Source organism: Symphalangus syndactylus, chromosome 4 (genome assembly GCF_028878055.3).
Source record: "Symphalangus syndactylus isolate Jambi chromosome 4, NHGRI_mSymSyn1-v2.1_pri, whole genome shotgun sequence".
Taxonomy (NCBI): domain Eukaryota; kingdom Metazoa; phylum Chordata; class Mammalia; order Primates; family Hylobatidae; genus Symphalangus; species Symphalangus syndactylus.
This window is the reverse complement of record NC_072426.2, coordinates 148,040,646-148,056,810: the sequence shown is the minus strand read 5'-3', so window position 1 is coordinate 148,056,810 and position 16,165 is coordinate 148,040,646. Positions and strand designations below refer to the sequence as shown.

Sequence of the window (16,165 nt, the reverse complement as noted above, 5' to 3'; positions counted from 1 at the left end):
GGAATAACGTAAAATTTTAAAATATTCAAATAAAAAACAGTTTGGAAATAAAAATCATTTCAGATCATGGAGTCTCTTCAATGTAATAACAAGGTATTTGGGATCTACTTTAGAAAAGCTTTGGAGCCATAACAGATTCTTGACCTTGGAAGTGTGGGAACTAACAGGGCTCGTGAATGTTTGCATGAATAGGCAAAAGCACAGAGACAGAAAAAACAGAAATTTATGATAATAGTCTGGGATGGGGACAGAATGGACCTGACCCCCAAGGACAATGACAGCCCTTGGAGATAGATTACAAAGAATGAAATGGATACAGCATCATAATGTTTTAAAAGTACCACGCTCTACCCCTTGGGTTTCTGGTCCATGTGAGATTAGTGCAGCAGTCTTGGAGTAGTCTTTCTATCCTAGCTTTGACATAGACATTCAAAAATTGTGTAGAGAACGAAGCTCAGAGAAGATTATGAATCTTCTATTGCCATTACAGAGAGCACCTGCTTAGTAGCTCTTGGCCAATCTGCTACTTCTCTGTGCCAATGCAAAAGCTGTTATATCTATCCAATACACTCCGATGTTAAGCAACAGAGCAAATAACTGCTATAGCATCCATATGGCAAATTGTGCTTTTAAATTGTTCACGACTTTAGGCATAGTCTTTAAAAGCAAATGACAGTAGTTGCAGATGTTTTCAGCAGTAAGTTTTCTTTTAGATGTTTGTTTTTAAAGAAATAGAAGATGGCCCTTAAGTTTAAGAAATGAGGCAATGGCAGAATAACAAAGTACAATGCAAAATCTTGGCAAAGATATTATTCTTATTCATATTGGGGAAAAATTGTTCACTAGGCAGACCTAGAGCAAGTAAGAAAACAAGCAAACAACTCATACATTCATAAAAATGACTGAGGAAGTTTTCAGGTAATGTTGTATTAAAGTTTTATCCTTTTTAAAGACACAGAATGCAACTGAAAGATTAAATTTCAAAATAATTCCAACTAGAGACTTGTTTTATTTTAGATAAATGCACACACATGTCACAAGGAGAGATGTTATTTTATTTTTTATTCACAAAGCATATTTGATGACTTAAAATCCAGATTTTAAATTGTTTGTTAGGTGCTTTAAAAAGATTTGTAAATTATGGCATAGAAGCAGAATCCTGTTTGTTCTTCCTGTTTCTCTTTCCCTTCCCTTCTCTTTCCTTCCTCCAAATGCTGCACTAAAGTCATTTGTTTGGGCAGTGAAAAATAGGCTTAAGTGCTGGGATGGCTGAGGGGGTTGTAGTAACCCAGGGCAGGGAGAAGGACATTGTGGAGAAGCTCCATATGCAGGAAATGTTGGAGGCCCAGTGAGAGAGGAAGACGTGCCCATGATAGGGAAGCCTGGTGTTGGGTGTTAGAACCATAGATGGGCAAGGCGTGTGTCTCCATGTGGCCATCCTGGCTTGCAGAGTTGGAGTCTGAACAGGCATCTACACAAGGAGATGAACAAAACAAGACAAAATATATTATAGAGAATGCCTCATCTTTTATTCAATGCCTGTGGCAAACTAAAATCCAAGAAATAAAGACCCTTTCCCTTTCTAAACTAAAATAAGAAAAATTATCTCCCCACTCTTTTATTTGTTTCCGTTTCAGCCAAAAAGATCCCAATCAGATGGGGCTAGCAGTGTTCTAGTAGTAGCTTCCTCCTGGGCCATCTTCCCCCGATATGAGTGTACCCCATCAGCATTTTATTTACAGGTGAATTAACCCAATACTGATGTTCTTATGTTTTCCTTTTTCCAGAGGATATGAGTCAATAGAGCATGACAGAATTTATCTCAAGCCAAATAATGTTCCTCAGATTCATATTGCTATTCCAAGAAAAAAAAAAAAAAGAAAGTAGTAGGAGTCTAGTATTATCTGGGGGAACAAGAGGATAACCTAGAAAACATGAAAGATTGGTTTTAGCTTTTCAAGGATGCCAGTCAGTCTACAGATACTTTTCAGAGTTCTTATTAGATTCACATTAAGAAAAAATTATCTTCTGACAGTTGTAACCTCATACTTTTTTAGGACGGAATTTTGTTTTAATCATGGAGTAAACTATGTTTACTCCTCTCTCACACAGTGGCACATAAGACACTGCTCTCATCTTACAAATTTTAGAAATTTGTAAATGTTTAGAAATAAGCAATGAAGATATTTTAAAATGTTCATTAGTAACTAAATACAGCACCTCTAGCATTCAGGTCTTTTATAAGGTTCTCATTATTACATGTTCATCCTTCATATTTAAACAATTTAACTTCTATATATGTTTGAATTATGTGTTCTAGACATTCCTATGTTTAGTAAACTTTAGGCCCTTTCAAAGTACGTAGCATCTACTCTGTTTTATTAACAGTGCTCACCAAATTTATAATAGGCAACTCTTTTACTGAAATTAATAGCCTGGAATTTTCAATGCTCCCAAGCCCTGACTCCTCTCTCTGTACTTTTCTATTTTTAAGAAAATCTCTGATAGCCCTGTAGTATAATAGCCCCAGATATTTTCTAGTCTGTAATTCCTTAGGATAGTGGTTTCCAAACATTCTTGCACATTATAATGACCTAGGAAGCTTTAAAAAATACTAATGCCTTGGTTGCATGCCATACCAAATAACATAGGTGAGAATAAGGCATCTATAGTTTGTAAAGATTGCCAGGTGATTTCAATGTGCAGCATGGGATTTAAAGGCCTTTGAAACCTAAACTCTATTTTTAAATAATTTTATTGATTTTTCCTCTATCTTAATTCAGCAAGATAAATAGCCATCTAGAGAACAGATTGAAAAGCAAATTAAGATGAAAATCATGAACCAGTAATCAAATAAATGTAAATTACAACCTCAAATGATATTTTAGACCATTCTAACTAATGAAATAGTTTTTAAAAAATATTGGAACAAATGAAACATCCTATTTATTTTCAGAAAGAAAAATAGGTCATCTACAAAATGGCTTTGGGCTTTTCAATGGCAATGCTGAAAAATAGAAAATAACGAAAAAGTATCTTCAAAATTCATAAGAAAAAAACATTTCCAGCCTAAAAGTTTCTACCAACTCTAGGTATACATTAAGTGTGAATGCAAAAAAAACAGACATTTATGAACAAGGACTCTCTCAAAAGCTTCATAGCCTTATGCAGCATTTGTCAAAACATTACTGAAGCATATGTTCCACTAAAATGAAGAAATAAACCAAGAAAGAAGTATGGGACCATGAAAGAGGATCCCACAACAGAAAGCTATGGAAGTAATTCCTAGGATGATTGGGAGGTCATAGAACGATTGCTTTGAACCAAAGCGAAACATTCTCATTACATTCCTCTGTAAATCCAGAGGAAGGTAAAGTTCATAGAGAACCTGATGGATCTGTACATATTGAATCAAAACTTAGACATTTCAGAGCTTGTCCATAAGTTAACGATTCATGTGGAGAAAGTTATGTGTAATATTATATATGAAGCAATTGCCAATCTCAGGAAAATGTCCTGCAGGGAAGGAAAAAGAAAGTATAATATATTCTATTGTTTGGCTGGGGTGAATACCTACCTTGTCATATTAATGTAAAAAGTGAATATTGATCTAACAAGAAAGATGAAGCCTTTTTTCATACAGAAATATTGGAAAGCAGGAAGACAGAAAAAAGGGTTATATTAGTAGAGATAAGGATAATGTATGAAAAAAGGCTAAATCTTTATCTTCTTTGTGGGCATCAGAAGATGTGACTAAAAGAAAAAACATATTATGTAGAGAAATTGAGGTAAATATCTGAAGAATGGATTAAATGAATTGAAGTAATTATCTCCGAAAAAGAGGGAAACAGAAATGTCAAGGGGCTACTAGGCATTTTTGTAGCAAACCTTGTAAAATCAATTTACTCAAAAATTATGCTCAGGTTAAAAAAAAAAAACAAAGAAATTAGTCTTAGATATTAGTTTCTGTATGTGGTGTTCCTTGACTAACTTACATAAAGTGTAACTCAGAGCTATTTTAGCCCCTAGCACAAAGTATTTTTATGTTTCTATTTATATAGGTATCTGCCTAATAACAAAGTTTGTGGCCAGATAATGAAATGTTTTGAATGTCATGTAAACAAGACGGTGGGAAAAGAATGATTTTTAGAATCAGAGCACTGGTTCACATTCTAAATGTGCTACCTACTGGCATCTTACGTAGGCTCACTGTGCTTTAATTCCCGAAAACGTAAATGATGGAATAATACCCTCTCTCAGAGTTACTATGGATTAAATATCTATGAATCAGCTAATGTAGTGCCTGGCAGCAAGAAATGTAAAACAACTTACCGATTTCTGCTCCTCCTTCTCTGCTAGATGATAATCTTTTTGTGTCTTCTTCAGTTTTGTGTGCAAAGGTTTTGGATATTTAGTAAAGGAATGAATAAGTGGGCCTCATAAAAATAAAAATCCTTGGATTTATGATGAATACTAAATCGGGCATTAATAAGAAATTTCCAGAATGGAGGAGTGAGAAATTCAATAAGTTCACTTCTCCAAAAAAAGCAACAAAAGCCGGCAAAATTGTCAAGATTAACCATTAGAACTTTTAAAATTGATAAAAAGCTTGCAACAACCTGAAGAGTGTTTGTTCGAGAAAAACTGATGAATTTCTGTAAGAACAGAAGGGATATTAATTTGGCCAACATTCCCAGTTCCGCAGCAGCCTTTCAATCCAGCTGCCTCTAAACAATAGAAGTTGTAAAACTACCAGAGCTGGCTGACCAAGTCTGGAATTCCTCAGAAGGTCCATCTCCAGAGCCTCGTCACTATTCTGCCTGTCTGGTAGCTCCCTGGAAGAGCCTCACTCAAAGGGCTTTCCATTATTTGATTTGACTAAGAATTCACTTGGTGGGAAAAATTTCTATCTCTAGGGCATTTGTGGAAAATAATCAGAAGATTGTTTAACATTGTAGCTGCCTAAGGCTGTGACACTAGTTGGGACAAGTAAGAGCCTGAACAAAAATTATAAAGGACCTGCAAAATTCAATGTTCTTAGGCAGCTCTAAAAAGCTCTAACATATCCTTGCAATCTGGAGTTTACATATGTATATAGGGCTGTGTGCATGTCCAGGGAAGTCCTCGGAGAGTCCCAGTATCTCACCTCTGGTGGACCTCAGGCTCTGTGCAAGCAGGAAGTGAAGGGTAAGGTAGAGTTGTAAACTGCCTGAGCACTGAAGACATGTCCCCAAACCCATGGAAGACCCTTGGCAAGAGTGGAAGATTTATTGGCTCAAGGCTTTAAATAAATCTCTAACCAAATATTAGTTTACCACTAAGCTCACTAAACAGAGATTTCAGTGGCTGTGCACTCTAGGGAAATGAAAACTTTACCATATTGGTCCAGGTAAGTCACTAAAGAACAACAACTGCAAGAAAAACCAGCAACAACAAACTGCGTATTGGAGGTGGAAAGGCCTGGTTTCCAGAGTTGCCACATTATATTATCTAAAGTATTCAATTTTCAACAACAAAAATATGAGACATGCAAAGAAATAGAAAAGTATAGCCCATGCAGCGGGGAAAAGATCAATAGAAACTATCCCTGAAGGAGCTTAGATATTGGACTTACAGCATCAGGCATTACAGAGCCATTAGAGACATCTAGATTTTAAAAACTAAGACCAAGAGAGGTAAAAAATGATCAGCATCAGTGTTCCTTGTGAACCTTGTGTTTCTCAATACATGTTGTGTGGAATTATTGCTTCAATTTTAAGCATCTCTCTGTGTGTGTGTGTGTGTATATATATATGTATATATAATAGAATAATAATAATGGAATGCAAGGAATTATTTGAAAATGATTTAGATAAGTCTCTAAACAGCTCTTATGTTTTAATCTCTTTTTCAGGCCCTCCAGTCAATGTCACATGCAACATATTCATCAACAGCTTCGGCTCTATCGCAGAGACGACCATGGTAGGCATTTTACTTTGCAACAAGTTTCACACTAGAGTAATCTATAATTACATTAATGGCAACATTTTATGTAATTTAAAACCCAAATTAATATAACAAGATTTTAAAAGATAAAATTAATAGTATAATTAAATTACAGTCACCTGCAGGTAATAACATTTCAATTAGAGATATTAGAAGTATATAAATTAAGTGAAAACAACATTGATTTTCTCAATTCAACAATCTAATATTAAACTTGAAATTAAAGCTAAAATGTCACCATAGCAATTATTTTTTTCCAATAATCTTTAATATCAGACATAAGCAGAGTAGTAAATACTTACATGTTTACTCTGTACCCCACTTACAAATTTGTTTATAATGTTATTTTAAATATTAAATTTGATTACTTTTTCAAATGAATATGGTATTTGCCAAAACATTATACTTAGAGATTTTATCAACTGTATTTGAAAACATTTTATATAATTAAGTTATTAAAGCCAGAAAAACATAAAAATTGTCATTACAGACCAAATTTCTTCCGTCTTAAATTTTATAGTTTTTTCTAAAGAGCACATGATATCTCTACTTTGCCCTTTAGCTTTTATTGGACAATTTAACTGTAATAAAATGCAGAAATAGACACACGAACCACTGAACATCTATAAAATTGTCTAGCAGCCAATTTTCTTTTTTTTGAAACTGCGTAGATGATGATTCTTAAATTATCTAGAATTATCTTTGTAAATTTAGTAAGTATAGTTTGCGATACTTCTCAAAGTCAATATTAACTAAAATATGGTATAAAATACTTAAGGATTTATTAGTTTAAAAAACCAATATTAGAGAATTATGTTCTATTTACTTAGAATAGCAAATAGATAGTAAATTTTCTAAGGAAAAACAATCTAATATGCAAATTTTTACATATGAGGGTGTAAGTGTGTGTAGAGGTATGTGTGAGTGTGTGTTGGAATCCATCTCAACAGGAAGAGGCTTTATACAGGCATCATTTAAAAAAAAAAAAGCTGTTTCCCTCATGTATGCAATATAAGTCGTTTACCAGCATCTCTGTGGTTCTATTCAAAGTTAGTATAGCTTAACTACAATAAGCATTTGTGGAGAATAACCGAATTTAAGTTTGGAGGCATTATATAGAATTATCTTCAATATGATACAATATAAGTTAACATGAATGTGTGTATAGGAATGTAAACACAGAGAAGATGCGTGTCATTTGGTTAGAAACAGTGTGGTTCTGGTGCAGTTTCTTCTCTAAAGTGGCTATCATCCTGTTTTAGACTTTGATATATTCTAGATTCTTGTGGAAAATTTGGCCCTGATTTATACCCAACATTTGTACATATTCAGTCCATAAAATCCACAGTTGAAGGAATCACTATTGGCTTCGTTCTATTTAGGCTTCTCAAATTGTATTTCTAGCCTTGGCAATTTTCTCATTTTGTTTCTATACATGTATAATCCTAAAAACCTGGAAATAGACTTCTCTATATTTTTCTTTTACATGATTGCTTCCATGAAATACTTCCCACAGCAATAGTTGGAAAGATTTAAAGTCTTACCCATCTTTATGGGGTAGGGAGGGAAGGGACTTGGAAAAAAGAGAGGCATAGGCAGATTTCCTTCCCATTAAGACTTAAACTGCCAGTTTTCTGAAAGTGCCTTTTTATGACATAATTCATCAGTCTACCACTAAAACGGTTATAACACAATCTATAAGATGGTTACACCAGTTAAATTTCTTACCTTAACAATTTTAGCCAGACTTTATAGAATAGCATTCTGAAAAAGCTTGCAGAATATTGCAAACACACTCTCACTATAACAAGTTTTATTTCTCTCCTTCAGCATGCAAGCCTTTCCTTATGTACATACTCCATCATTATGTATTCCTTTTGAAATCACTTTAAGCATCTATCACTCACTTCTTCACAGTCTCAAGCAGTGTCAATGAACATTGTTCAAATATCTCAGAAGTTAAGTATTACAAACCTAATCATGTCCACCTTGGTATTTTTCTTTTTATTCTTCCAAATTTCTAAACATATTATTTCCATTAAAATGAGCAGATTCAATACTTATTAATTTTTAATGGTATCAGCTAAAATAGCTGTGATTTTGATGTTCATCTATATAGGCACAAAGAAAATTAGAACTTGTTAGTATATTTCTATCATAAGAATCATAAAATGTTTTGCTCCCACTTGGTTAAGTTGTTGTATTTTATTCACAGGGTCCACTATCACGACTCTACAACAAAACTTTATCTCATTATTCTATTGCTGTATTTTTTAATTCAGTAAAAATGCTAATATATGTGTTAGTGTATTTTTTAAATTTATTCACACTTCTTACACTGAATATAGTTTACTTCTGTCCTTTTTTTTTTGAGATGGAGTCTCACTCTGTCACACAGGCTGACTTCTGTTCTTATAATACAAATAATTGAATTCAACTAAGGCAGTCAATTAAAATTGAGAGGATGGAATCTCAAATTATCTGTAATCATTAATGAATATATTTATGTCTGAGAATTCATATTTAAAATAAAACTACGTAATTATCCTCATCCGTATGTGTCTGCCTAACAAGAATCTTAGCTGTCTTCAATGTCTTTACTGGCTAAATATATTGAGCTCCCTCTGCTGGTCTAGTCTATAACTGGTATGTCTCACTTTTAAATACAGCTCTCCTGTTTGAGGTTATTATTTAATCCTTGGCAAAATTTCTCTAGTAGATAGTCTACTTTTTAGGCCACTTTTTGTTAATTAAGTTAATTCAAACAATGTATTTTTCATATTTTTCTTGCACAAATTTAAAAAAATATGCGTGTGCAGTTTAACAATATAAACTCAAATCTCTTTTTAGCTGTTAAACTCCTTTCCCAATATTGTTCATCTGATTAATTTCATGTAGTACCAACCATTCTCACTTGAGTGTAGTTTCATTATTTTACACATAGTCACCAAACTTTTTTCTACAAATATGAGAATTTTAACTTCCCTATTTCCCTCATATTTGAGTCATATAATGAGATTCTTTAAGGAGTTGTTCAGCCTCAATTATTTCAAGTTCACATTCTTCTTAAAGAGATAATGATTTAACAACTACTGGAAATTCCAGTTTTCAAAAATATTAAATTAAAAATAAAACTAGTTTACCATCATTACTGTTTGGGAACATGGTCTTGGTGAGAGAGACACATCTGTCCTGCCTTTTAAACTGTGATGATAAAAGAAGCACATGACTATTTCAATGAAGGGAAGCTTAATATCTCCACATTAAGTGGCTCTTATACGAAGTGTGCTCCTGCAAACCTATGATGAGTTGTGGATAAGGCTTATGTGCCAGGATGAAAGCATTTGTTAAGTTGGGCTTAACAATGCAAAGAAATGCAAATACAAAGAAAACCCTTAAGCAAAGGTTTTCTTTGGAAATATACACAAAAACCAAATTGTAATTTGGTGCATACACACAGACCTGGTTGGTCTTCAGGGTGTCCACAGAACGAAAGAAAAGATTGGGGTTTTATTGGTAAGAGAAATGTTTTGTAAAATGTTTTGAAAGATAGTTCATTGGCCTAGAGAATTTTTTCCAGCTTTGGCAAGCTGTAATTGTTGAGTGATGGGGGTAGGTAAAACTAATCTTGGTGGAAGGTAAACTAATCTTAGAGGCATGGAAGGTAGTTTCAGCAGTTACTAGGTAAAATGAGTTTTAAGATTATAGCAAGTTATTTCTGCAGCTGGGCTTGCCAGACAGTTCCTGGAGCAGGAGCTTTGTGACCTGAGTGCTTTTTCCCCACGGTCCTTAACTCCCACCTAGTTGGGTATGACCATAATAACCCCAAGTCATATCATTAATTTTCACAATTGAGACAATGGAGTATTACATAGCAACAACATGGATATTTTTCATAAACATAGTTATGAGCTAAAGAAAACAGACACAATAGAATATGTACCATGTACTTCCATTTGTATGAAGTTCAATAACATGAAAAAATCAATTCTGTTGATAAAAGATTTCTGATTTCTGAAAGATTATCTTTGGTGGGGGGTGGGAGGTGGTTGGTAACTGATTGTGAGGAGGTGCCACGGAGCCTTCTGGGTACAAAATTCTTCTATATTTTAATCTGGGTAGTAGTAACACAGGTATATACATATGTCAGAATCATTTAATGGACACTGCAGACTTGTATATGTTATGAATGGCTGTTATATCTTAATTCAAAAGATTATTTAAAAGTAAACAAAAACCTTCACAAATTTAAAATTTAACACGCCAAGTGTGTCATGCAGAGCATATCTATTCAGTGATCACAGGTGAGAAAGTTAGAAGTTAGACAAAAAGCTTTAAATGAAAGCTTTTATTCTTCATCAGAAACGGTCTGCAGGACTGTGAATGTCTACAGCATTAATATGTGATTTCTCTAACCCTATGCCTTCCAGTACTTAAAATACCTAGTTATAAGAACCAAAAATGAGTAATCTTGAAGAAAAAAATCACTGAGATGATAAGCAGCTTCCGTGATATAGGTAAAAGGGAATTCCATTTGATCTGGTCTGGGGATGGGGGCTGGCTATAGGTAGCCCAAATGTTCTCAGCTAACTGTCAAACTTTTAAGAAAAACTCCAAAATAGAAATATGTATATATATACACACACACTATTAACTATGACAGAAGCAAGTAAGAAATTTCCACCATAGAAGCACCTTATGGGACTGGCTACACCCATGATGACATTAAAAGTCCATTATTTATTTTAAAATTTGAAAAAGAGAGAAAACAATCACCCATAACACCCCCACACAAACCCAGCACTATTAGCACTTAGCTGCATTTATATTTACTTCTAAATGTTTTGACTGCACATATTTTTTACATGGTTTATGCATTCATTCATTCATTCAGTGAATCTTTTTGTGGGAGCATATAATTAACCAAACATTTTGCTATGCACAAAGGATGATGTAATCATTTTATTCTGACAAATCACTTTTTTACTTATTAGTGAATCATAAACTTTTTTCCGTTATAAAGATAAAATAATGAGCTTCCTTTTCCTAACTTTTTATTCAATACACATGCAAAAAAGTGCACAAATTATAGGAGTGAAGTACAGTGAATTAATACAAAGTGCACACATTCATGTAACCACACTCAAGTCAAAAGTAGCATCCCAGAGCCTGCTTACATCCCTTTTAAATCCTACCCCTCACAGTCTCCAAAGTAGTTTGGGCATGTATATATAGTAGTACAGTATTTTTAAATGAACATATTGGTTTTATCTGCCTATCTTCAAAAAACAGATGACTCTCCATCTTGTTACACATATGTTAGAAAGTTAGAGAATTGCGCTGCTCTGTGATTTAAATCAATATTTATACATTGAACCATTACTCTTCACCAGTGCCCATAAAATAAACCATTTTTATAAAATGAGAAGAAAAAAGATGAGACATTTTTGGTTAATAGTTTTTCAGGTGTCGGCGTACATAGCTGTATGGCACGTTGGAAGAGAGGATCTGAGGGTCCAGTGTGATCTCACAGAATTGTCCAAATGTACAGTTTTTCAATTTTCCATACAAATGATAGGCTCACATTTTATTTGCAATAATAAGCACATATATATAAATGCTACTTTGAATTATTGAGTCATTAAATTCTCAAGAGATACCTAAGCCAATACAGCATAAAAAATGATATTACCTATCTATCTATCTCTATATCTATATGTATATGTTAATGAAATCTTTAAACTACTAGACATTCTTTTTAAAGTATTTTTCATTAAAAAAAGTTACAGTCATACCAAGATGCATGGATTATAAGTAACACTTTAAAAACTATCACCATCTTGTTGTTTCCTGACTTTTTAATGATCGCTGGAGGGGATGTGGAGAAATAGGAACACTTTTACACTGTTGGTGGGACTGTAAACTAGTTCAACCATTGTGGAAGTCAGTGTGGCGATTCCTCAGGGATCTAGAACTAGAAATACCATTTGACCCAGCCATCCCATTACTGGGTATATACCCAAAGGATTATAAATCATGCCGCTATAAGGACCCATGCACACGTATGTTTATTGCGGCACTATTCACAATAGCAAAGACTTGGAACCAACCCAGATGTCCAACAATGATGGACTGGATTAAGAAAATGTGGCACATATACACCATGGAATACTATGCAGCCATAAAAAATGATGAGTTCATGTCCTTTGTAGGGACATGGATGAAGCTAGAAACCGTCATTCTCAGCAAACTATCACAAGAACAAAAAACCAAACACCACATGTTCTCACTCATAGGTGGGAATTGAACAATGAGAACACATGGACACAGGAAGGGGAACGTCACACACCAGGGACTGTTGTGGGGTGAGGGGAGGGGGAGGGATAGCATTAGGAGATATACCTAATGCTAAATGATGAGTTAATGGGTGTAGCACACCAACATGGCACATGTATACATATGTAACAAACCTGCACGTTGTGCACATGTACCCTAAAACTTAAAGTATAATAATAATAAAATTTTAAAAAAAACTATCACCATCTTAAGAAGTTAAACAGTACAAATACATGAAACTTCCTTTCTTAAGGTAAGCTTTATTCCTGAGTTTGATATTAAGAAATAAATGTTCATTCCATATGTATGAAAATATAGTCAAAATGACCATATTGAAGTATCCATATTTAACTTAGTTTGGCTTTATTTTTCAGGTATAAATTTATGTGTTTTTTTTTAGATACTCCATGCTTGTATATGTAGACAAAGTTTTTTTCATTTTCATTTCAGTATTTCATAATATATTTATAGTTCATTTTTGTCTCTTCATTTGTTCTTTCTGCAGAAACTACTGTGTATTCTGATTCTTTCTCTGTATCTTAATCTCTCTGTCAGAGTTTCTATAATATATATTTATCCATTCTACTTTTGCTAGACATGTAGGTTGTTTCTAATGTTTTCAATACTACAGATCATCTCTGCATTGAAAATCATTGCATAGGGCGGATCACCTGAGGTCAGGAGTACGAGACCAGCCTGGCCAACATGGCAAAACCCCATTTCTACTAAAAAAACAAAACCCCATTTCTACTAAAAAAAAAAACAAGAATTAGCTGGCACGGTGGCAGGCGCCAATAATTCCAGCTACTCAGGAGGCTGAGGCAGGAGAATCGCTTGAACCCAGGAGGCGGAGTTTGCAGCGAGCTGAGATGGTGCCACTGCACTCCAGTCTGGGCTACAGAGCCAGACTCCGTCTCAAAAAAAAAAAAATCATTGTGTATTGCCTTCTAATATAATACATATATGCAAGCTATTCTATAGGGTATATTCCTAGGAGTGAGATTACTTGGTAATTACTTGGAAATTACTAAATTGCTCCCCATTCAAATTACTAAATTGCTCTCCAATGTGGTCATTCTCTTTGAAGCACCTATTAGCAATTTTATGAGATTTCCTGTTGTTTTACATGTTCTCCAACACTTAGTATTTACCCACTTTTAATTTTTTAACTTACAAAATGGTTGTAAATTTGGATTTATCATGTACTTCCTTGATAAACAGTGAGGTTAAGCATTTTAATAAATTTTAATAAATGATTCAGATGTTCTTTATACAAAATGCTTCTTAATATATTTTCTCCATTTAAGGTTACTTGTTTTTATTATACACACAACACACACACACACACACAATATTCTGAAGATGAATATTTTGTCAGCTATATGCATTTTAAACATTTATTCTACTCTTCAAGGCATTCTTCTTGATGTATAAATAATTTTAATTCACAAAATTTAACCTTGTTTTACTTAATAGTCTATGCTTCTTTGCCATAAGAAATTCTTCTCTCACCCAAGTGCATAAAGATATTTTCTTGTACTATCTGATAAAAGAGTTTTGGTTTCTTGTTTAGGTTTTAGTCCCCTTGGAGTTTTGTACAGTCGTATATGTATACATATATGTAATAGGTAAGGTAGGCATTTATTTTTATTTCACAATTGAATAATTACTTCCAATAATTTGTAATTAAATTTAATGAGTCGGTTTCAAGTTCAATGCTAATGATCTATTTGTCTATGCCTGCACTGACATCACGTTGTCTTGTTTAATACAGTTTATATTAGACTTGATATTTAATAGGACAACTTACCAAACACACAGTTTAAAAATTCTGTTTAAAGTATTAATTAGTATTCTTGGGAGATTGGCTTTTCATAAAGTTTAGAACTATCTTGTCAAATTCCACAAAATAAACTTGAGTTGAATATAAAGATGAGCACTGGGGAAATCGTCGTCTCAAAATATTGAGTCTTTCTGTCCATGAATACGATGCCCCACCTACAACACTGGGGATCGAATCAACACGAGATTTGGAAGGGGCAAATATCCAAACCGTATCAGCACTCTTTGAAAGCAAGTCACTGTATGTAGCCCGACTTAAGGGGATAAAGAGATTATGTTCCACCTACTTGAGGGAACCATTTCTGCATATTATTTGAGATTCGTTGATAGAGATTTATTCCTTCCAATTTATTTATACAATAATTTATTCATATTAATATAGACTCTTGCACATTTATTTTATGCTTTGAGGTAAAATTCTAAGCTATGTTATTTAATTTGCTGCTCAAATTGTTCCAGTTTGGCCACCGGGAGTTTATTCCCTTAGCTTCTGTGTCTCTGACACATTCCTACCACTTTGGTTTTTGAGCACTTGTGTTCTGTAAATATAAGATGTTCCAGACTCATCTTGTATTTTTCCCACCCCAGCCATAGATCAGTCAGTTCTCCAAGAATTCTTTTTCCTTTAATTGGAGAATTGTACTAGAAACACAGATCTGATCACCAGATGTGTTCATTGCTACAGAGGTTTCATTGCGTCTAGGCTTCCCAGCAGACAGAGCTTGGAAGTTTGTGTGAGTGCGTGTATGTGTGTGTGTGTGTGTGTGTGTGTAAATGTTGTATTTTAAATTTTATTTACCAATTGTTTCTAATTAATATATGGACAAACAATAAATTTTGCAATATTGACATATTCTCAACTTGATAACTTAATTCAATAGTTCTGGTACTTTTCCAGTTTTTTGTATTTTCTATGAATATGTCAATGCAAACTGTTAAGACAGTTGTACTTTTTCCTTTCCAATCCCTCTTACCTTATTGCACTGGTTCAGAACTCCTGTAAAATGCTAAATAACAATGGAGAATGGCTACCTTTGTCTTTTTGTTTTTTGGCATCAGTTGAAAAGCGCGCAGCATTTCACAATTAAGAATGGCATTTGGCCGGGCGCGGCGGCTCACGCCTGTAATCCCAGCACTTTGGGAGGCCGTGGCGAGTGGATCACGAGGTCAGGAGATCGAGACCATCCTGGCTAACATGGGGAAACCCCGTCTCTACTAAAAAATACAAAAAGTTAGCCGGGCGAGGTGGCGGGTGCCTGTAGTCCCAGCTACTGGGGAGGCTGAGGCAGGAGAATGGCGTGAACCCAGGAGGCAGAGCTTGCAGTGAGCCGAGATCGCGCCATTGCACTCCAGCCTAGGCGAAACAGCGAGACTCAGTCTCAAAAAAAAGAATGGCATTAACTGTAGGTTTCCCATAAATCCTCCTTATTAGATTGACTTTACTTCCACTGTTGTTTGCTGAGATGTTTTATTATGAAAAGGAATTCAATTTTATTCAATGCTGTCTCAACATTCATTTAAATGATTATGTTTTTCTCCTTCACTCTGTTAATATTATTGATTATATTGATTTATTTCCAAGTAGTAAATCCTTCTTGCATTCTTTGTATAAATCTCATTTGACCATAATTTATTATTCTTTTTATATATTGCTAGATTTAAATTTCTAGTATTTGGTTTAGGATATTTGCTACTGTGTTAACTTTGGATGTTGAACTATTATTTTCTTACAATGTCAAGAGTGGCGTGTGGCCAGGTGCGGTGGCTCACGCCTGTAATCCTAGCACTTTGGGAGGCCGAGGCGGGTGGATCACGAGGTCAGGAGATTGAGACCATCCTGCCTGACATGGTGAAACCCCGTCTCTACTAAAAATACAAAAAAATTAGCCGGGCGTGGTGGCGGGCGCCTGTAGTCCCAGCTGCTCGGGAGGCTGAGGCAAGAGAATGGCGTGAACCCAGGAGGCGGAGCTTGCAGTGAGCCGAGATTGTGCCACTGCCCTCC

The 16,165-nt window shown here is 34.5% G+C and overlaps 1 protein-coding gene across 3 annotated transcripts in view; it reads left to right on the top strand.

Moving 5' to 3' along the window:
* GLRA3 (glycine receptor alpha 3) overlaps nt 1–16,165 on the top strand; it is a 186,760-nt gene that overhangs the window by 52,355 nt on the left and 118,240 nt on the right. For all 3 annotated transcript variants that reach the window (XM_055276442.2, XM_055276441.2, XM_063638452.1), the window contains exon 3: nt 5,894–5,961. In XM_055276442.2, the coding sequence (XP_055132417.1) occupies nt 5,894–5,961 (68 nt within the window). The remainder of the gene's footprint in view (nt 1–5,893; nt 5,962–16,165) is intronic.